The sequence below is a fragment of the Oncorhynchus mykiss genome, chromosome 12 (assembly GCF_057628025.1).
Source record: "Oncorhynchus mykiss isolate SJ-2025 chromosome 12, ASM5762802v1, whole genome shotgun sequence".
Lineage (NCBI taxonomy): Eukaryota > Metazoa > Chordata > Actinopteri > Salmoniformes > Salmonidae > Oncorhynchus > Oncorhynchus mykiss.
Window position 1 is genome coordinate 93754242 of NC_143033.1, and position 21770 is coordinate 93776011.

The 21770-nt window shown below is 44.3% G+C and overlaps 1 protein-coding gene across 1 annotated transcript; it reads left to right on the forward strand.

The window, feature by feature from the left end:
• Positions 1–1308: 1308 nt before the first annotated feature.
• Positions 1309–19266, forward strand: LOC110538559 (centriolar coiled-coil protein of 110 kDa). The gene is made up of 14 exons (XM_090194207.1): positions 1309–1599; positions 2582–2772; positions 6113–6241; positions 8018–9305; positions 9544–9665; positions 10156–10303; positions 10669–10778; positions 11009–11125; positions 11321–11422; positions 11561–11677; positions 15267–15337; positions 15518–15583; positions 16044–16103; positions 16265–19266. The coding sequence occupies exons 2-14, from the start codon at positions 2614–2616 to the stop codon at positions 16350–16352; spliced, it is 2577 nt and encodes an 858-aa protein (XP_090050333.1). The 5' UTR covers positions 1309–1599; positions 2582–2613; the 3' UTR covers positions 16353–19266.
• Positions 19267–21770: the final 2504 nt, after the last annotated feature.

The window sequence follows — 21770 nt, forward strand, 5'->3', positions numbered from 1 at the left end:
TGTGTTCAAGAGGGCTAGTAGACAGTCATGGAAGGCATTGCTGTTGCTCTCTTGCTACATTGAAGAGCATCAGACCAGGCATTGTTGCTACACTCTTGCTACATTGAAGAGCATCAGACCAGGCACTGTTGCTACACTCTTGCTACATTTAACCACAGTGTGACAACAGAAGGCATTTGCTTTATCCTCAGATATAGAAATAGAGTTATTAGAATCATTGATTCATGCTCTTTTTTTCTTCTTCCAGAAATTGAGAGCAGAAGAAAGACACAGCAGAGTCCAGACGGGATGTTATTGAGAAGCTAGTCAGTGGTGCTGTGTATCAAGATATAGATGCTAAAATCCCCACTGAACACATTTTAATGTAACTATGTTCAACTGTACCAACTCTGTTTATTTAATCTCCAAAATTCTCTTAGAATAAAGATATTTCTCAATATCATGTTGTTGTATGTTATTGTAATTTCTGCCATACTGAACTGACAATGCAATCATTTGTAGGTTCACCCACTAATGCAATATATTGATAAAGGATGTGACAACTATTATCTTAATGGAATCAAGTGTTCAGCCATCTGCCCTTTTCCAGAAACATCCATATTGCGTTTCTCTCTGTCTCATACAAAATCCATATCTGAATAAGCTTAGAAATAACACAGTTGGATTGAATTATATGAATTTGAATTGGATATTATTGATTATGCATTATACACTTTCAAATTTGCTTTCATTTGTAAATTACATTGTCAAATCACTCAATTTGAATGTGAGTCCTGTAATACTTTTACAGATTCAATCATTATGATGTCTGAATAATGATTTATTTCAGAAATTGTGACATAGATAAAGATGTAGTATATTTAATTCAACTGCTTATAATACTAGGTACATTTCATGTTCACAAATGCAAATGGTCTAATTCAAAAACCTAACTTTTTTCACTTTATAAATGAGTTTAAACAATATGGCACTACTTTAACTAAAATTAAAAACAAAAAGGCGTTTAAAACTTGTATTATTAATTAATATGATTGGTTTGTTTAGGATTCCTGGCAACGTAAATAGTTTGTTTGTATGCTTGTTTTCATGTGACTATTCCTCTTTTGTTTGGTGATATATATATTTTTAAATCAAATTTAAAAATAAAATTATGATGTTCCATTTCCGTCCCAAATGCTTATTTATGATCTTCCCCTTTGGTGTCTATTGCAAAAAGGAAATTACAGGATTTCCTATTTGGGCTCAATTTAGGCCTGGTGGCGCCATCATCATATTGCTTCTTATTAAAATCATATTACACCTTTCAACATTGGAGGCTGAGGCTAGGGGAAATGAAGGTGCTGGGGATAGAAATGGAACTGGGCCTAAATTATGTTGCTAGGAGGCGCTGTTGCGACCGGAAGAGGTCGATGTGATGAGGACCATTTGACACAAACCTGAAACAGAAAAGAGAAATTCACGATTCTGAAATTCTGTAAGCAACAGAAACCATAAGACATACGACGCCAGGAGATATTCATTTGTCTTCAACTTTGTATTTAGGGGAATTAAAGAGATACACGGAGTCATTGGTTGTGGATGTCACGCTAGAAAATCAGGGTAAGAGGAGAGGGATGGGCACGGACAAAACCCGCTGTCAGTCAGCCACTGCTGGGCACAGCTGTAGAAGCATGGCTTGCTTCACGAGTCAAATACTATTACCATGCCGCAAAATGTATTGAGGATGCACTGTTTGCCAGCCAGACTATTCTGCTACAATGTATCAAAGTGTAGGCTAGATGCGCTTGACTGTAATTTGTATCATGCCATGTAACGTTAATGAGTGGACTATAACACCGTACAGTCCTACTGTGTCTTCCACTAGCCGTGGCTGTTATTTACCTACTCTGGGGGAACCAATAATAAGACAGGATATTCACACACTGACCCAGGTGACTTTTCATTACATATATTCATCCATGAAATAACCACATTATCAGGAAAATGGAACTGGTGTTGCGGTAATTATCTGACCATACTTATTCTGGTCGAGATATTGGGTCAGTGGGGCATTCACTCCAGCTGCTTAATTATTTGATAATGAGGATCTCATTCATTCTCAATCAATGTGGGTTAACTACAGGTTTAAATCAAATATTGTGTATGTGTGTGCTTGTGTGCACCTTCATTGTCTTTGCTGACAAGCATTCCCTTAAAAGCAATCACATTGATCAGAAACATGATTCTTCATCATGCCTCTCAGAATAGAATAGCATGAGTGGAATGTGATGATTGTGTGAGATATACAGTGACTAAAGACAGAGCCCTCCTTGTGTTTGTTTGTCTGGCTCTTCCAGTTGTTCATAGCTTGACAGCAGATAGTGCCTAACCTCAGGCCTTCATGGTTCACACACACTGCAGAGCTTCTTGTTGTGTTGACATTTAGCCTACAGGCTTGATCACCTGGCTCCAGTGTCTTGTCAAATACCCTCTCTTGTTGGTTACTGTACCGCTCCATGACTGTTCTTCTGACTGTGTCTCTGTCGTTGGCTACTGTACCTCTCCATGACTGTTCTTATGACTGTGTCTCTGTTGTAAGCAGCCATTTTGAGAGGCTGGAGCCCAAACAAGGACATGGAGAGTTACGAGGACTTCTGTCTGCGGAGCCTGGCCAGACTGCAGACGGAGAGCCAGGGGAAGAGCCAAGGCCAACAGACAGGTTGTGAGCCAACTTGTCCTGTGGAAGCTCTCTCCTTCATCCACTTCCATGGAAGGGCTGTGCTCTCCCCCTTGGTAAGGACATAGTCTGGGAGAAAGGGCAGAAGGTGCGGAGAGCTGTATAGACCTAGATATAACATCAGGTCAGGGGTGGGAATGGAGTTGTGTCAAAGTGAAAACATGTTAACATGTTAAAATGTGTTTTTCTGTTTGTGAATTCCAGGATATTACAGTGTCTTTTTTCCAATTCCTCCCCAGCGTTGGATGTACTGTAGATGTATACCATGGCATTGTTGAAAACTCCTTTCTGATGGTCTTGAAAGGCATTCCCTATAACGAACAGTATATCAGCACGGTAGAATTCAATGGCTTCAGTTCTTACAAGATCTTTGAAATTTAAATCATTATTGGCATTGTTGATTTCGATTTTCATAATATCAAGCTAGGACTGATGGTTTGGTTAGCTAAACTAGCAAGGCTGTTTGCTTGGTTACCAAAGCAACTACGGTAGCTGTCTAGTAAACTTGCTATCTACTTCAGTGAATGTTGAACCCATTTGTACCTGCAAATGAATACATTTCAAGTGGCAAATGTGTTCAATTATAGCCATGGGATAAAAGGGCTAATTAACAAGGTGCTATGTGTTCTAAGAAAAATAATGTCACTCCTTGGAAGGTCAGTCCCACTCCGCTAGTGCGTCGTGGAACACACCTTCCACGACGTTCATTATTGTCCATAGGACTCATGCCCCTTGTTGATTATCCCTTAAGTACATTGTATATATTGTGGGCCAAATCCTAATCATAGATATTATCCATGCATGTAATTCCAACCTTCTGCATAAAAGGTGCACAAATGTTTGAGTTAAGTTAAGCATACTTATATCCAATTAGGATTCAGCCCAGTGAGCGTAGTTTGTTGTGATGGGGTTGACTTTGCTTTCTCCCATGACAACAACATGGTTCCCCAGGAGAGTTTGTGTATGTGTGGTTATTCTCCTGTCTGGGGTTTTGTAACTCTCAAGTTGCATGGTAACCAAATGCAATGATCCTTTGGTTTACAATGTGGCATTGTGAGCAATGGGCATTGAGTGGACACACACCATTATGCCCACACACACACACAACAAATATCTGGCTTAAACATTTTGTAATTCACATGTCTTAGAGAAAGAGTCACCATAAAAAAACACGTCATTGTTTATTTTGTTAAATCACAGAGTATTGAAGGGGCAATCAATGGTTCAAAGCATATTCCCTGTCCCTGTTTGGGTAAAAATATGGGGATGGGGCTTGAGAAATGTAACCACTCAAATTCATAGACAGACGTGGCTGACCATCCATGATATAAACAGTGTAGTTTTAACTATGTTTTGAGGCTATATAGTGTTTGTTTCCAAACATTGGAGTCAAAACAAGCTTATTTTGGGGGTTCTGATGGACTACTACAGTTGAACTAAACTCATACGTTATATTCTTCAACAAACAATAGCTACATATAACTCATTTAAGTCCAAAAATTCATGCAACTACAGATTGCCCTTTTAGTCATCGCTGGATATGACACACACATCTTACCAATAAAACTCAATAGTAGCATCAGTCTGAATCAATGTATGACCACTTCATGAACTTAGTTTTATTGGAAAAAGTATCCCTCTTTGGCAGGGAGAGGAGAGCATCATTATGCCCCCTAAGAAATGTTACTTGTCCCCACCGGGGTGGGGGTGTTGTCTGATCCATGTTGTCTTACTGCTGCCTGATTACGTTTACTGGGAGGAGCTGTGTGAAGGAAATGTTTGTGAGAGTGGGGATAGAGAGGGGTGTGTGTTTGTGCATGCCTTGTGGGTTTGTGTGTGTGCATCTGTGCGTACGTGTGCAGGAGATGAGGTGGAAACTGAGCTGCACTTCCTCCTGCCAAATGTATGACCATAGAGACACATACTTCCCTCAGATTACACAGACCCACAAATAATTTGAAAATAAATCAAATTTGGATAAACTCCCATATCTATTAGGTAAAATACATCACCACAGCAAGATTTGTGACCTGTTGCCACAAGAAAAGGGCAACCAGTGAAGAACAAACACCATTGTAAATACAACTCATATTTATGTTTATTTATTTTCACTTATGTACTTTAACTATTTGAACATCGTTATAACACTGTATATAGACATAATATAACATTTGAAATGTCTCTATTCCTTTGGAGCTTTTGTTGAGTGTAATGTTGACTGTTCATTTTTTATTGTTTATTTAACTTAATTTGGCAATGTAAACATACGTTTCCCATGCCAATAAAGCCCCTTGAATTGGAGAGAGAGAGAGAGATTTGAGAGAGAGAGATTTGAGAGCTGATTAGAGGGAAAGTCATTAGGCCTACTCTGGCTCTGTCCCACATTCCAGAACTTGACTGTTGTGTTCTAAGGAAGAAGTACCCTACACTCTTAGAAAAAAAGGGTTGCAAAAGGGTTCTTCAGCTGTCCCCAAAGGAGAAACCTTTTTGGTTCCAGGTAGAATCCTTTTGGGTTGTATGTAGAACCCTCTGTAGAAAGGGTTCTACATGGAACCCAAAATGTTCTTCAAATGGTTATCCTATAGTGTCACGCGGAGCGGAACAGGTGAACCCAAGAGCAGACTCAGACGAGGAGACTGGGATGAGGTAACCAAGGTATTGATTTGAACACACGGGGAACATGGGGTGCAGGCCAGGGTAAGCTTGGGCGGGTTGCAGGAAGCCAGGTGCGGCGGCTGAGGCTGGAGCGAGGGGGGTTGGGACTGGGTAAGCGGGTCCGGAGAGGAATCCAAGGATGCAGTGGAGTGGGGGGGGGGGGGGGGGGGGTAGCAGGATTGACAAGACGGGGACTGGAGACAGGGGCCAGAGTCAGAGCGTGCAGAACTGTAGCGGAGAGGAAAACGGTGTCAGGTAAGAGAAAACAGGCATAACACGAAAACAGGATCTAAGCAGGTACAAACCGCTAAAAACAGAGGTTATGATCCGGCAGCGTGAAAGTGGCAGGCATGATTATTTGTAGAGGTCTTGATTATGGAACGGGTTGCAGCTGGTGGGGTTCTGGTCTGCCTCCAGCACACCTGTCTCCGACCACACAATCACACACACACAGAGAGAGGAAGAGGTGGCAGGTTAGGGAGACACAGGATGAGAAGTATAGGGCGTGGCAGGAGCAGAGGTAACATATAGGGACAGTCGAAGAACCCTTTGAGGTTCTAGATAGAAAAGATTTTGCTAAGTGTAATATAAACATTGTCACATGGATTCCGAGAGACCCAGGCGAGAATGTGTGTTGGTGCATGCGCGCCTGTCTGTGTTTGTCTTTATCTGACTATGTATGTATTCTTGTTTGTGTGTGTGTCTCTCTGACTGTGTGTGTTTATTGTGATCCATCCTCAGCTGAGTGTGGAGCAGCGCAGCGAGATGTCCCAGTACAGACAGAGGGCTGCCCAGCTGGAGGTGGACAGACATACACTACGCAGCAGCAGCCTGCTGGCCAGGGTTCAGGACATCCTGGACAGTGCTCAGGTCAGTCTCAGACATCCATTTCCCAAAGACTCCAACCACCCAAGCCGTAGACCAATAATCATCAACTAGATTAGCTGGATGGTTGTGGGAACATATTTCCCATATTAAATCACTTGGAGCTGATTTCCTTGTGTTTTTACAGTTTAAAAAAAATCTCCAACAATGAAAATTCAACAAACATTTTTTTTTTGCTCAGAAATTTGGGGGGCCAAGTAAACCACCAGCTAGGGGGACCCTGCCATAGACTGTTCTCTCTGCTTCCGCATGGCAAGCGGTACTGGTGCATCAAGTCTGACACCAACAGGTTTCTGAACAGCAAAATACACTATCTAACGAAATGGCTACACGGACTATCTGAGTTGACCTTTCTATTTTATTCTTATTTTTGCACTGACTATGCACACTCACAGGGCCCTACACACTACGCACACTGATACTCCAACACACTACGCACACTCACAGGGCCCTACACACACTGATACTCCAACACACATACAAACACTCACAGGGCCCTACACACTACACCCACTGATACTCCTACACACTACGCACACTCACAGGGCCCTACACACACTGATACTCCAACACACATACAAACACTCACTGATACTCCAACACACATACAAACACTCACTGATACTCCAACAGACATACAAACACTCACTGATACTCCAACAGACATACAAACACTCACTGATACTCCAACACACATACAAACACTCACTGATACTCCAACACACATACAAACACTCACTGATACTCCAACACACATACAAACACTCACTGATACTCCAACACACATACAAACACTCACTGATACTCCAACACACATACAAACACTCACTGATACTGCAACACACATACAAACACTCACTGATACTCCAACACACATACAAACACTCACTGATACTCCAACACACATACAAACACTCACTGATACTCCAACACACATACAAACACTCACTGATACTCCAACACACATACAAACACTCACTGATACTCCGACACACATACAAACACTCACTGATACTCCAACACACATACAAACACTCACTGATTTGCTCACACACACATACAAACACTCACTGATACTCCAACACACATACAAACACTCACTGATACTCCAACACACATACAAACACTCACTGATACTCCAACACACATACAAACACTCACTGATTTGCTCACACACACATACAAACACTCACTGATACTCCAACACACATACAAACACTCACTGATACTCCAACACACATACAAACACTCACTGATACTCCAACACACATACAAACACTCACTGATACTCCAACACACATACAAACACTCACTGATTTGCTCACACACACATACAAACACTCACTGATACTCCAACACACATAATATACACATACAGTACATTAGTAAAGTGTTCAGACCTCTTGACTTTTTCCACATTTTGTTCTGTTACAGCTTTATTCTAAATCGGATTAAATCGATTTTCAACAATCGTCAATCTACACATAATACCCCATAATGACAAAGCAAAAATAGTTTTGGGGTAATGTTTGCAAATCACATTTACATAAGTATTCAGACCCTTTACTCAGTACTTTGTTGAAGCACCTTTGGCAGCGATTACAGCCTTGAGTCTTCTTGGGTAGTTATAAAGGGAGAAGGGTGCTTGTTATAAAGGGAAAAGGGTACTTGTTATAAAGGGAGAAGGGTGCTTTTTTGGACGCAGCCCATATCTGATTATTTGTGTTAATTCCCCTCTTCTCTCTGCCTCTCTTACTACAGGTGGACAAAGTACCAGAGATGGAGGGTAAAATGGATCTACCAACTCCGCCATATTGCCTTTCCCCAAAACCTGAGACAGTTAATGGCTACACCCTGGTGACAGACTCCCCTGGGCTACCCAGGGGTGGTGGTGTGGTTGAGCTACACATTACGGATCGGCCCACCACCCCTCCACCTGAGTCTCCCATAGTCCTGAATGGGTACAGGGCAGAGGAGAGAGAGAAGCAGATAGAGGAGGAGAGGTGGGAGGTAGAGGAGGAGATGAGGAGGGGAGAGGAGGAGATAGGGGGTGGACAGGATGTGAGTTTCCAGAGCCTTCTGAGGAGGTCGAGGGAGTATGTGGAGAGAGAGCAGGCCCAGAGGGGGTCAAAGGTGATCGGCAGGGTCACTTCCACCACCCTGTCTGCGGAGAGCCTCTCTGACAAGGAGAACGAGAGCCGCAGTCCTCTGGGAGAGATGAAATCTGAACAGGGGTACAGCCTGCGCCACAGTCCGCTAAACCCACCTCAGACCCAGGCCCACATCCAGCACCAGAGTCAGTATCCTGGCCAAGCGCAAGCCCAGTACCAGGCTGTGTGTGACCCATATGACTCTCGGTTTAGCTGCCTCTCATCTGGCCTCCCCGACCCTTATGCCCTCCTGCCCAGCCCTGAACCCAGCATGAGTCCCCTCCCCCACCGCCGCCGACCACGTCCAGTGTCCACTGGTAACATCATGATCTCCTTCCCCATTGGCTCGGCAGACCTCATCCCCAGAGGGCTAGTGGGGAGGCACCAGGAGAGCACTGTTGTCATGGCGACGGGGGTGATGAGGTCACCGGAACGGGGGTCAGGCGTCAGTGACGGTAGTAGTCGTCGTGGCAGCCAGTGTGGCACCAGCCCGGTCCAGGAGAAGAGCTGCAGCCCAGTCAGTACCTCCGGAACTGGTTCACATGGGCATCATGACATCATCAGCTCCGGGTTTCGCCGGCGCTGCCACACCCTAGACAGCCAGCTCCACTCCTCCCATTCTGCCTCAGGACCTGGCATGGACCGCAGCCAGGAGAGGCTCCCGCGCTTCATGGGGGGAGTGCCTCGTTTTGCCCCGAGCCGTAGGAGCCCCGCGGTCCCCCTGAATCAGTCCTATGAGGTGGAGAACCCCTCGGCAACGCTGATAAGGCCCCACGTGAGACCCTTGACCCCTGACCTCTCTCCTTGCCAGATGAGGCTGGATCCTGAGGGGCCTCAGGGGCCCCATGATGGACGGATCACACCCAGCTCTTCCCTAGAGGAGCAGGACAGTAAGACAGGTGAGAGAGAGAGAGATTGTTGTAACGTAGTGTGTATGATATAAGAGAGTGTTATGTAGAAAACTATACAGGGCAGTCTGTACTCTGTGATTAATTTGTCTTCAATGTAAAGTCCACTACTTTTCGTGCAATCATTGAAAATAATTGTGTGTGTGTGTGTGTGTGTGGTATGTGCGCTTGTATGTGTACGACCGGCCGTGCGTTTATGTGTCTTTTCTTTTGTGTGTGTGTGTTTCAGAGGAGACCCAGCGACGTGTGAGTGCTCTGGAGGAGATGCAGAGGCGTCTGGAGGAGGAGCATGCCCTGCAGATGTCTCTTCTCATGGCTGAACAGGAGAGAGAACAACAGCGCCTCTGTCAGGTCAGGACATGGAACCATAGCATGTTGACCCTGCTCAATGTATCAAAACCCACATTTGTCACTATTCTTCCACAACTATCAGCATTCCTTCCTAGTTTGTGATATTATATATAGTATATGCAGACAGAATGTCACACAGAGAATTGAACTTTAAAGCTACAGTCTGGGATTTGGGAAGCTGTTTCTTAGATGTTATGGCCTGTCTGTCCCTGCATCTAGAGCTCTGTGTAGTATGAATTTGAGAGGGGTTACATTTCCCTAGCCCCACCCCTCAGCTGTACACCAAAACAAGTGTTTTTGAATCCCAGAATGTGGCTTTAAGTTCCATAAGTTTGAATATGTTAGCATTTGTAAAGTGTTTTGTTTGGCTGCTGTAGAGAAGTGACTGTTCAATCCTCAATACTACACATCCGTCACGGGACAACGCTCCTGTGTGTGTGTGTGTGTGTGTGTGTGTGTGTGTATGTGTGTTTCTCTGTGTCTTTATTAGGAGCTGGATGAGAAGGGGAAGAGGCTGAGAGAGCAGGGGTGTGGCCGGCTCCTGAGTGGGGACGGTGGACTCAGCCCTTCCTGCCCTGGCCTTAGCCCCACCCTGAGTGCTACTGATAGGTCACCTAGACACAGTGTACACAGCATGGGTAGGTGGACTGTGGCATGGAAGAATAACTCACACACCCAAACCATCACCTTGGTAGATGTCATTGGGTTGAAGCATGGGGAAATATTACTATTTGAAATAGGGAGGTGCATTACAAAACCCTTAGGGTGTTTGTTTTTTACCTCTCCTCCACTTGTACATTTATTTTGTCTTTTAATTCTCATCTTCATATTGTATTTGATTTTTTATGTGCAAATTCATCGATAAAATACAGACCTAACTGTTGACACAATACATGTATATACTACAACAATGCCATCTTGGTAACATGAGTTGTTTATTGTTTGTTTACCTGTTTCTGTGTGAATGTAATGTGTAAAGGGTTTCTTTCCCCTCTCTCTCCAGGTTTCTCCTCTCCACTGAGCTCTAGTGATCCCTCTCCCTCCATGCAGCCTCCTGTCTACCTCTGGGGGCCCACCTGGGGGGCCAGCAAGCCCCGGGGAAGGCTCAGTCAGGTGCTTGTGTGTTTGTGTGTATGCGTGTGCTTCTACATACAGTATATGTGTGTGGTTTCCAACTGTTGGTGCTACCTCTTGTGTCTCCATTTCCAGAATTATGTTCGATGTATATGTGTGTTTCATTGTTTTATCATACAATATATTTAATATAATACAATCTTCTCTTGACTGAGTGTAAGTTGATTTCCATGTGTCTATTCCTTACTATGCTACTGGTCCTCACTCAGGTTGTGACAGTTGAACAGCAGAGGGCGCTGTGTCGTCTGGGAGCCATCAGTTGTGGGTTCCTCACCCGCAGACTGCTCCAGACAGAGAAGGTGAAACAGCTGCGCCAGACCATTCAGGTGAGAGCACTCTTATATCTGCACACAGAAACACACACGTATACACAGTGTAGATGTATATACTACTATACAGTGTAGGTATGTAGGGGAATAGAAACTGAATCATAATGGAACTGAAACACAGTCATATTGGACTTTGACTGATTTAAAGACGATCACCTTTATTAATTAATCATTTCAATGGTATGGTTTTAGGACACGCAAGAGTTCATCTGCTCGTTCCAGACTGAAGCTCCACAGAAGAGGGGATCCATCTCAGCACAGGACCTGTCTCTGCAGGAGAGAGTCAGGGCACAGGTAACACTCAGAGAGAGAGAGAGAGAGACAAACACACACACACACACACACACACACACACACACACACACACACACAGAAAGTGGAACCGGATGACTACGAGTATTGATTATATTGTATGTGTGTCCCCTCCTTCAGTTGCGTGCGGCTCGATATGACATCCATGACATCTTCTTTGAGATGCCCCTGGAGGAGAGGCTGGCTCTGCTGCAGCTGGACAGAGAGGTCCGCACAGAGAAGAAGCTACGAGAAATGGTAACCTGACTGGACATTTCACCTTTCAATCACAGACTTGGACCAACCACAACACACTGAGTGGGACTTTTAACTGTCAGTCACACAAACAGGCCAATCATAACAGAAGGACTTAAACGTTGTCACTCTCACAATAATAAATCACAAAAACAAGTGTCAAGTCCCTTAGAAAAGTGACCTTAGACAAAACATTATTTAACTTTTTAAAGCAGAGCCTAGCTTGACCCTAAGGCCGCAGCTTGGCAGAGACAAATAAAGAGTTTATTTCCAAAACGCTATATCCACAATTTTTCACATTTGTGTTTTTTCGCCACAAATGATAACTTTTAGGTACCTTCACAATTTTTAATTCATAGATTTTAAGTGTGTATTAAAATTATTTTTAATTGTTTAACTGGAATGCAATGTTCATATACTGTATATTTGACTGTGACTAGCTATCTTAAGATGAAGGCACTAACTGTAAGACACTCTGGATAAGAGCATCTGCTAAATGACGAAAATATCAAATGTAAATGCTTTACATACAGATCTCATAAATGTTTTTAAATTTGGATGTCACAAATGTATCACTTGTACAGTTCTTTATAAAAAAAATATATTTGTTTGTGTATAATCTAGCAGTATTGCTTACTGACCCTGGCCTAATACTTACTGCCCCTGGCCTAATACATACTGACCATGGCCTAATACTTACTGCCCCTGGCCTAATACATACTGACCATGGCCTAATACTTACTGCCCCTGGCCTAATACATACTGACCATGGCCTAATACTTACTGACCCTGGCCTAATGCTTACTGACCCTGGCCTAATACATACTGACCATGGCCTAATACTTATTGACCCTGGCCTAATACATACTGACCATGGCCTAATACTTACTGACCCTGGCCTAATACATACTGACCATGGCCTAATACTTATTGACCCTGGCCTAATGCTTACTGACCCTGGCCTAATACTTACTGACCCTGGCCTAATACTTACTGACCCTGGCCTAATACATACTGACCCTGGCCTAATACATACTGACCCTGGCCTAATACTTACTGACCCTGGCCTAATACATACTGACCCTGGCCTAATACTTACTGACCCTGGCCTAATACATACTGACCATGGCCTAATACTTACTGACCCTGGCCTAATACATACTGACCATGGCCTAATACTTATTGACCCTGGCCTAATGCTTACTGACCCTGGCCTAATACTTACTGACCCTGGCCTAATACTTACTGACCCTGGCCTAATACTTACTGACCCTGGCCTAATACATACTGACCCTGGCCTAATACTTACTGACCCTGGCCTAATACATACTGACCCTGGCCTAATACTTACTGACCCTGGCCTAATACATACTGACCCTGGCCTAATACTTACTGACCCTGGCCTAATGCTTACTGACCCTGGCCTAATACTTACTGACCCTGGCCTAATACTTACTGACCCTGGCCTAATACATACTGACCCTGGCCTAATACTTACTGACCCTGGCCTAATACATACTGACCATGGCCTAATACTTATTGACCCTGGCCTAATGCTTACTGACCATGGCCTAAAACATACTGACCCTGGCCTAATACATACTGACCCTGGCCCAATCAAATAAAATCAAATAACATTTATTTATATACCCCTTCGTACATCAGCTGATATCTCAAAGTGCTGTACAGAAACCCAGTCTAAAACCCAAAACAGCAAGCAATGCAGGTGTAGAAGCACGGTGGCTAGGAAAAACTCCCTAGAAAGGCCAAAACCTAGGAAGAAACCTAGAGAGGCGCCTGGCCTAATACTTACTGACCCTGGCCTAATACATACGAACCCTGGCCTAATACTTACTGACCCTGGCCTAAAACATACGGACCCTGGCCTAAAACATACTGACCCTGGCCTAATACTTACTGACCCTGGCCTAATACATACAGACCCTGGCCTAATACATACAGACCCTGGCCTAAAACATACTGACCCTGGCCTAAAACATACTGACCCTGGCCTAAAACATTCTGACCCTGGCCTAAAACATACTAACCCTGGCTAAAAACATGTTTACCCTGGTCTAAAACTTACTGACCCTGGCCTAAAACATACTGACCCTGGCCTAAAACATACTGACCCTGGTCTAAAACTTACTGACCCTGGCCTAAAACATACTGACCCTGGCCTAAAACATACTGACCCTGGTCTAAAACTTACTGACCCTGGCCTAAAACATACTTACCCTGGCCTAAAACATTCTGACCCTGGCCTAAAACATACTAACCCTGGCTAAAAACATGTTTACCCTGGTCTAAAACATACTGACCCTGGCCTAAAACATACTGACCCTGGCCTAAAACATACTGACCCTGGTCTAAAACTTACTGACCCTGGCCTAAAACATACTGACCCTGGCCTAAAACATACTGACCCTGGCCTAAAACATACTGACCCTGGCTAAAAACATTCTGACCCTGGCCTAAAACATACTGACCCTAGCCTAAAACTTACTGACCCTGGCCTAAAACATACTGACCCTAGCCTAAAACTTACTGACCCTGGCCTAAAACATACTAACCCTGGCCTAAAACATACTGACCCTGGCCTAAAACATACTGACCCTGGCCTAAAACATACTGACCCTGGCCTAAAACATACTAACCCTGACCTAAAACATACTGACCCTGGCCTAATACATACTGACCCTGGCCCAATACATACTGACCCTGGCCTAAAACATACTAACCCTGACCTAAAACATACTAACCCTGACCTAAAACATACTGACCCTGGCCTAATACATACTGACCCTGGCCTAATACATACTGACCCTGGCCTAAAACATACTAACCCTGACCTAAAACATACTAACCCTGACCTAAAACATACTGACCCTGGCCTAATACATACTGACCCTGGCCTAAAACATACTGACCCTGGCCTAAAACATACTAACCCTGACCTAAAACATACTGACCCTGGCCTAAAACATACTGACCCTGGCCTAAAACATACTGACCCAGGCCTAATACATACTGACCCTGGCCTAAAACATACTGACCCTGACCTAATACATACTGACCCTGACCTAAAACATACTAACCCTGACCTAAAACATACTGACCCTGGCCTAAAACATACTGACCCTGGCCTAATACATACTGACCCTGGCCTAATACATACTGACCCTGGCCTAAAACATACTGACCCTGGCCTAATACATACTGACCCTGGCCTAAAACATACTAACCCTGACCTAAAACATACTGACCCTGACCTAAAACATACTGACCCTGGCCTAAAACATGTTTACCCTAGCCTAAAACATATTGACCCTGGCCTAAAACATACTGACCCTGGCCTAAAACATACTGACCCTGGCCTAAAACATACTGACCCTGGCCTAAAACTTACTGACCCTGGCCTAAAACTTACTGACCCTGGCCTAAAACTTACTGACCCTGGCCTAAAACTTACTGACCCTGGCCTAAAACATACTGACCCTGACCTAAAACATACTGTTGATGATTCTGATGTGTAACTGTATCTGACAATCTGCTGGCTGTGTGTGTGTGTGTCTGTGCGTGTGGTCGATAGGAGAAAGCCAGGAGTCCTAATGACAGAGTGCTGTCTGCTGCCACACAGAGGTCACTGGACAGGAAGAAGAGGTGAGGGGGTTGAGTCCTGTGGGACTGGTTAGATGATGGATCTGTAATCAAACCAGATGCCTTATTCAGATTTGTACCAGGAGATCAGACTATGATAACATATCACAAATATATTAATTTGGCTGACATTATTGAGATAAAAGCATCATTATTCTGATGTGTATGGTTATGTTCTCTCAGGGTGGGTGAGTCTCCAGGACAAGCCAGGAAAGTACAGAAGAAGCCAAAGAGCCCTCCCACTAACAGGTACAGTAGAGAACAGTGCTGCCCCCTACTGACTGCACATAAGTGGCTCTTACTGTCTCCTATACTTCACATCTCTGACTGTCTCCTATACTTCACATCTCTTACTGTCTCCTATACATCACATATCTTACTGTCTCCTATACTTCTCATCTCTGACTGTCTCCTATACTTCTCATCTCTGACTGTCTCCTATTCTTCTCATCTCTGACTGTCTCCTATACTTCTCATCTCTGACTGTCTCCTATACTTCTCATCTCTGACTGTCTCCTATACTTCACATATCTTACTGTCTCCTATACTTCACATCTCTTACTTTCTTTCTATATTATAAAAAGCTGTACATATGAAATAGTTATCCTCCAGATAGGGGAAAGTGTTTTCGGTGTCAGTACAGGTCAGTGGTACACTATCTATCTGCCCTTTCTGTATTTCTCACCTCATCACTCTCTCTCCCCCTCAGGATCCTGAAGCCAAGTCAGGGTCAGAATGCCTCTGTCCCAGGTCAGCTAAACCGACAGGGGTGAGTACAGTCTCCAACATTTCTCTACTTCTCCCCCTCTCTTTATTTCTCTGCCCTTCTTCTTTAATTCCTTAATGCATACAAAATAAAAAAATACAACTATAATTTATAATGTATAAAAATCACCCCATCTCTCCCCTCTCTCTGTCTGTCAATCTAAGTCTGTCTGTCAGGAGCTGGTACAGAAATACCCCGGAGGACAGAGTGAGGCGCTCAGACAGCCTGAAGAAGCAGAACTCCCTGGGCTAACTGATTCCTCCCTCAGTCCCTCTATGACCCCTCACTCCCTGACCCTTGACCTTTGAGCCTTCTATCGGCCCCATGTTCCATTATGGTTCGACCACCACCAATGCTACTAGTCTCTCTAACCTCCCTCTGACCTCCCTCTAACCTCCCTCTGAAGGTTCAGTCCAGTGCTCTCTGCCCATCGAACACCCTACCAAATGTATTGTTACTATAGTTACATAGATTTTCTACTATTACAAACTTATAAACAGTTCATGTATCCCTTAGGTGTGAATGCTGCTGTGCACTCTTGTGCCAAGATAATTCATGCATTAATGCTGCTAGATAGCTATATTTGCTGCTTAACTTGCAAAGACTTTGTAGCTAGAGGCCTTCAGTAGTGGATGTGTAGTAGGGAGAAGGACTCATAAAGAAGCATTACAAAAGTAAAGGAAGTAGATTCCATTAGTTAGCGGTCTGGATTGTCTTCTGACAGGTGGCGGCATTCCTCCTCTCATTTTTTAATGTAAAAAAATGTCATCTTTATTTAACCAGGCAAGTTAGAACAAATCCTTATTTACAACGACGGCCTACCCCGGCCAAACCCGGACGACGCTGGCCAAGTTAGAACAAATCCTTATTTACAACGACGGCCTACCCCGGCCAAACCAGGACGACGCTGGCCAAGTTAGAACAAATCCTTATTTACAACGACGGCCTACCCCGGCCAAACCAGGACGACGCTGGCCAAGTTAGAACAAATCCTTATTTACAACGACGGCCTACCCCGGCCAAACCAGGACGACGCTGGCCAAGTTAGAACAAATCCTTATTTACAACGACGGCCTACCCCGGCCAAACCAGGACGACGCTGGCCAAGTTAGAACAAATCCTTATTTACAACGACGGCCTACCCCGGCCAAACCCGGACGACGCTGGCCAAGTTAGAACAAATCCTTATTTACAACGACGGCCTACCCCGGCCAAACCCGGACGACGCTGGCCAAGTTAGAACAAATCCTTATTTACAACGACGGCCTACCCCGGCCAAACCCGGACGACGCTGGCCAAGTTAGAACAAATCCTTATTTACAACGACGGCCTACCCCGGCCAAACCCGGACGACGCTGGCCAAGTTAGAACAAATCCTTATTTACAACGACGGCCTACCCCGGCCAAACCCGGACGACGCTGGCCAAGTTAGAACAAATCCTTATTTACAACGACGGCCTACCCCGGCCAAACCCGGACGAAGCTGGCCAAGTTAGAACAAATCCTTATTTACAACGACGACCTACCCCGGCCAAACCAGGACGACGCTGGCCAAGTTAGAACAAATCCTTATTTACAACGACGGCCTACCCCGGCCAAACCAGGACGAAGCTGGCCAAGTTAGAACAAATCCTTATTTACAACAACGGCCTACCCCGGCCAAACCAGGACGACGCTGGGACAATTGTGCTCCGCCCTTTGGGACTCCCAATCACGGCCGGGTGTAATGCAGCCTGGATAACCTCAACATAGTCGTCAACATAGCCGTGGCGTTATCTGACATAAGACAATGAGAGGTTTGTTGTTAAACACACCGGCAGCCTTTCCAGACACAGAAACACCTCAGAAATAGAGATCATTGTGTGATTACCCAGCTTTAACCCTTGCTATAGTAGCCATCTCCCTCTGCTGGTAGTCACAGATAGTTGCCATGTAAAAAAAGGTATTTTAAACATACAGTATTTATTTCTTATATAGTTTTTGTTAAAGCGCCCTGTCCCTATAATACATGGTGCTGAACTCTCAGCTCTGTGTGAAGTCTGGAACATTTCAAATTGGTTTGTGTGTGATGTGTGCAATTTGAAAATATCAATGTGTTTTGCTGCAAAACGTCACAGCCAAATGAAAGAATGAATGTACTATTGTCTTATTTTACACTGTACCAAGAGAAACATGCTTTGGTTTCAGATGGTTTGTTTACCCGGCATGTTTGAGCTGTAGCTAACAGACAAACCTCTGTCTCTGGAGAGTATTTAGAATATCCCATACAGAAATGTAGCTGGCTTTCACAAACAAACATGACTGAGATACCTGGAATATCTGAAATCTGACAGTGTATATGAGAGGATTTACAGAGAAAACATTGACAATGAAAACCAATGTAACTCACCAGTGTGCAGTAACTATAACATCCTTTTCTCAAAGCAGTCTTCTTGTAGGCTGGCTGATGCACAGGCCCACGTGGTACACAGTGAGAGGAGAGCTTGTGGTATTTACAAGAGCATTAGCCAGGCAAGTCTTCTTTCCCCACCTAGGGGCTGACGTACCCCACCTAGGGGCTGATGTATCCCACCTAGGGGCTGATGTACCCCACCTAGGGGCTGACGTACCCCACCTAGGGGCTGATGTATCCCACCTAGGGGCTGATGTACCCCACCTAGGGGCTGATGTACCCCACATAGGGGCTGATGTACCCCTCCTAGGAGCTGATGTACCCCACCTAGGGGCTGATGTATCCCACCTAGGGGCTGATGTATCCCACCTAGGGGCTGACGTACCCCACCTAGGGGCTGATGTACCCCACCTAGGGACTGATGTACCCCAACTAGGGGCTGATGTACCCCACCTAGGGCAATCCTGGGTGGGATACAGCATACACTAAGGTGTCATTATGTGTCACTCTGTGAAAGAGTTGGATACTGACCCTGAGTCAGTTGCTAGGGGGATTTGTATATGAATAACTGCTAAAGCAGCACTACACCACCATACATGGCCTTTTGTAGCATTGACAGATTTCTGGTGTTGTTTTTGACTGGCTTTGATTAATTTAATTAGCAATTTGTGTATTGAATACAAAACATCTTGTAATTTTATCCTGTTTACAGCCTGTGCTTAATGTAATTATTTCCAAATTACCAATGATATTAAATATTGATATTTGAATGTCTGTGTTGTATTCATGTAAGTGAATATATTCCGTGGCAGTAATTATTTTTGCGGGAAAATCATGACATTTCAAACTGAGATAGAGATGACATTGAGTGAGCAGAAATGAATGATCAATAGAAAACACACCATGCTGTTGTAGAGTCCAGTAATATATTACAGACTAAAGATATGTATTATTATGTCATACATTGTTACAAATCACACAAAGATACCTATCCATATTCATGGAAAAGAGCTACAGTATTTATGTAAAAAAATACAAAACAATTCCAGTAGAACGGTGTTAAACATTTGTTAAATCCAGTTGATGGACCAGCGCAGGGCTCTTTGTTTCTGACAGGTGACTGGTAAGCGGTCCCTCAGGCATGAGAACGATGGGCTTTTCAGTACAAATTAGATTGAGAAATACTGCTCTATAACAAAGTTTACATTCTAAGTGACAAAAGTACATGGAGTATAGCAAAAATACAAGATTAATAACATGCGGATCCAAACGTTTATCATTATCTAGTATATATATATATTTTTAACCTTTATTTAACTAGGCAAGTCAGTTAAGAATAAATTCTTATTTACAATGACGGCCTACTCCGGCCAAACCCGGGTGACACTGGGCCAATTGTGCACCGCCCTATGGGACTCCCAATCACGGCCGGATGTGATACAGCCTGGATTCAAACCAGGGACTGTAGTGACGCCTCTTGCACTGAGATGCAGTGCCTTAGACCGCTGCACCACTCAGGAGCCCAGTAACTGTTGTTGCTGCATTGGTGCTGCTGGGCAGTTTCTCATAGCACTTCTTCATCTCTTCATATTCCTCAGAGACATCTGCAAAGAAGCATTGACATAAGCTTAAATGTTCACCATGTAACATTTGGTACCTGTTATTTAATTTTGCCTAATTATTTGAGGTACAGTAAGTACCATAAAAGTATTGGTTGCTAGTCTCTTAGTTAATTAAACACCAGATAAGTACCAGCTTAAACTGGGCTGTAGAAAGTATATAGTTTGACATGTAGTATAGTATGAATCTGGAATTGGGAGTTTTGCCTCTACACAACATGCAGTTAAATGTTTTGTCATGATGTTTATATTCAGCACTCCACCGTATTCCAGACCAGGCTTGACCCGTGTAGTGTATACTAGGACCAGATCTTTAGTGGGTGGGCCATCTCTATCAAGAACAGTCAAAACCTGCAGGCATTTTAGGCCTTCCTCAATGACTGGTCCACATATGTGTCACCACTGAGGTTAGTCTAGATGAAAACCAAGACACTTGGTTGTTGTTAACACTGGTACTTCCTGTCCCCCTTAGATGAGTGGTGCAGGTTGTGGAGGGTCTCTTGAAAAACATATCCACATTTCCACAGACTTTTTCTTCCTCAGTAGCATGTTGTTGGATGTGGCCCACTCTTCCAGCTGCTTTATCTCCAAGACCATTGAAGTGTCCTCTTGGATACTGGTTAGTGGTATGGCTTGGGGTAGCTCTACAACGTCTGCACACCCAGTGTCCAGAGTGTCACTGAAGACAACTTTTCAGGTGGACATGTGAAGGAGAAACAGATATGGTGAGGGACATAAATGTTCCCTCTGTCTTCTTCCTGTGGTGTATTTGTGGAGCCAGGCTATTCACCTTTGGGCACAGTTTAATGTCAGACAGATGTTGCAGGAGATTTGCCTGATCTACTCGATCAAAAGGCATTGGATATGTCAGCAAGTAACACGCTCACCATTGTTGGTTTTCTGGAGTCTGTAGCTGTCAGCCAGGAGTGTGTGGCTTTCATAGGGGTGATAGTAGTGCTGGACTTTGGAAGGTAGGCATACTGATTTGTGCACTGAGAGAGGACTGTGCTTTCCCTCGATCCTTGCTGGTCTCCCAGTCCCTGACGCTGAAAAACATCCCCACAGCATGATGCTGCCACCACCATGCTTCACTATAGGGATGGTGCTATGTTTCCTCCAGACATGATACTTGGAATTCAGGCCAAAAAGTTCAATCTTGGTTTCTTCAGACCAGAGAATCGTGTTTCTCATGGTCTGAGAGTCTTTAGGTGCCTTTTGGCAAACTCGAAGCGGGCTGTCATGTGCCTTTTACTGAGGAGTGGCTTCCGTCTGGCCACTCTACCTGATTGGTGGAGTGCTGCAGAGATGGTTGTCCTTCAGGAAGGTTTTCCCATCTCCACAGAGGAACTCTGGAGCTCTGTCAGAGTGATCATCGGGTTCTTGGTCACCTCCTTGACCAAGGCCCTTCTCCCCCGATTGCTCAGTTTGGCCAGGCAGCCAGCTCTAGGAAGAGTCTTGGTGGTTCTAAACTTCTTCCATTTAAGAATGATGGAGGCCACTGTGTTCTTGGGGACATTCAGTGCTGCAGAAATGTTTTGTTACCCTTCCCCAGATCTGTGCCTCGACACAATCCTGTCTCGGTGCTCTATGGACAATTCCTTCCACCTTATGGCTTGGTTTTTGCTCTGAGATGCACTGTCAACTGTGGGACCTTATATA

What these genes read in the sequence shown, in the direction of transcription:
- LOC110538559 (XM_090194207.1), top strand. Translation starts at nt 2,614, where the DNA reads ATGGAGAGTTACGAGGACTTCTGTCTGCGGAGCCTGGCCAGACTGCAG. An exon ending in TCACTGGACAGGAAGAAGAG is followed by an intron (nt 15,338 to 15,517) that starts GTGAGGGGGTTG and finishes ATGTTCTCTCAG; the next exon opens with GGTGGGTGAGTCTCCAGGAC. An exon ending in AAGAGCCCTCCCACTAACAG is followed by an intron (nt 15,584 to 16,043) that starts GTACAGTAGAGA and finishes TCTCCCCCTCAG; the next exon opens with GATCCTGAAGCCAAGTCAGG.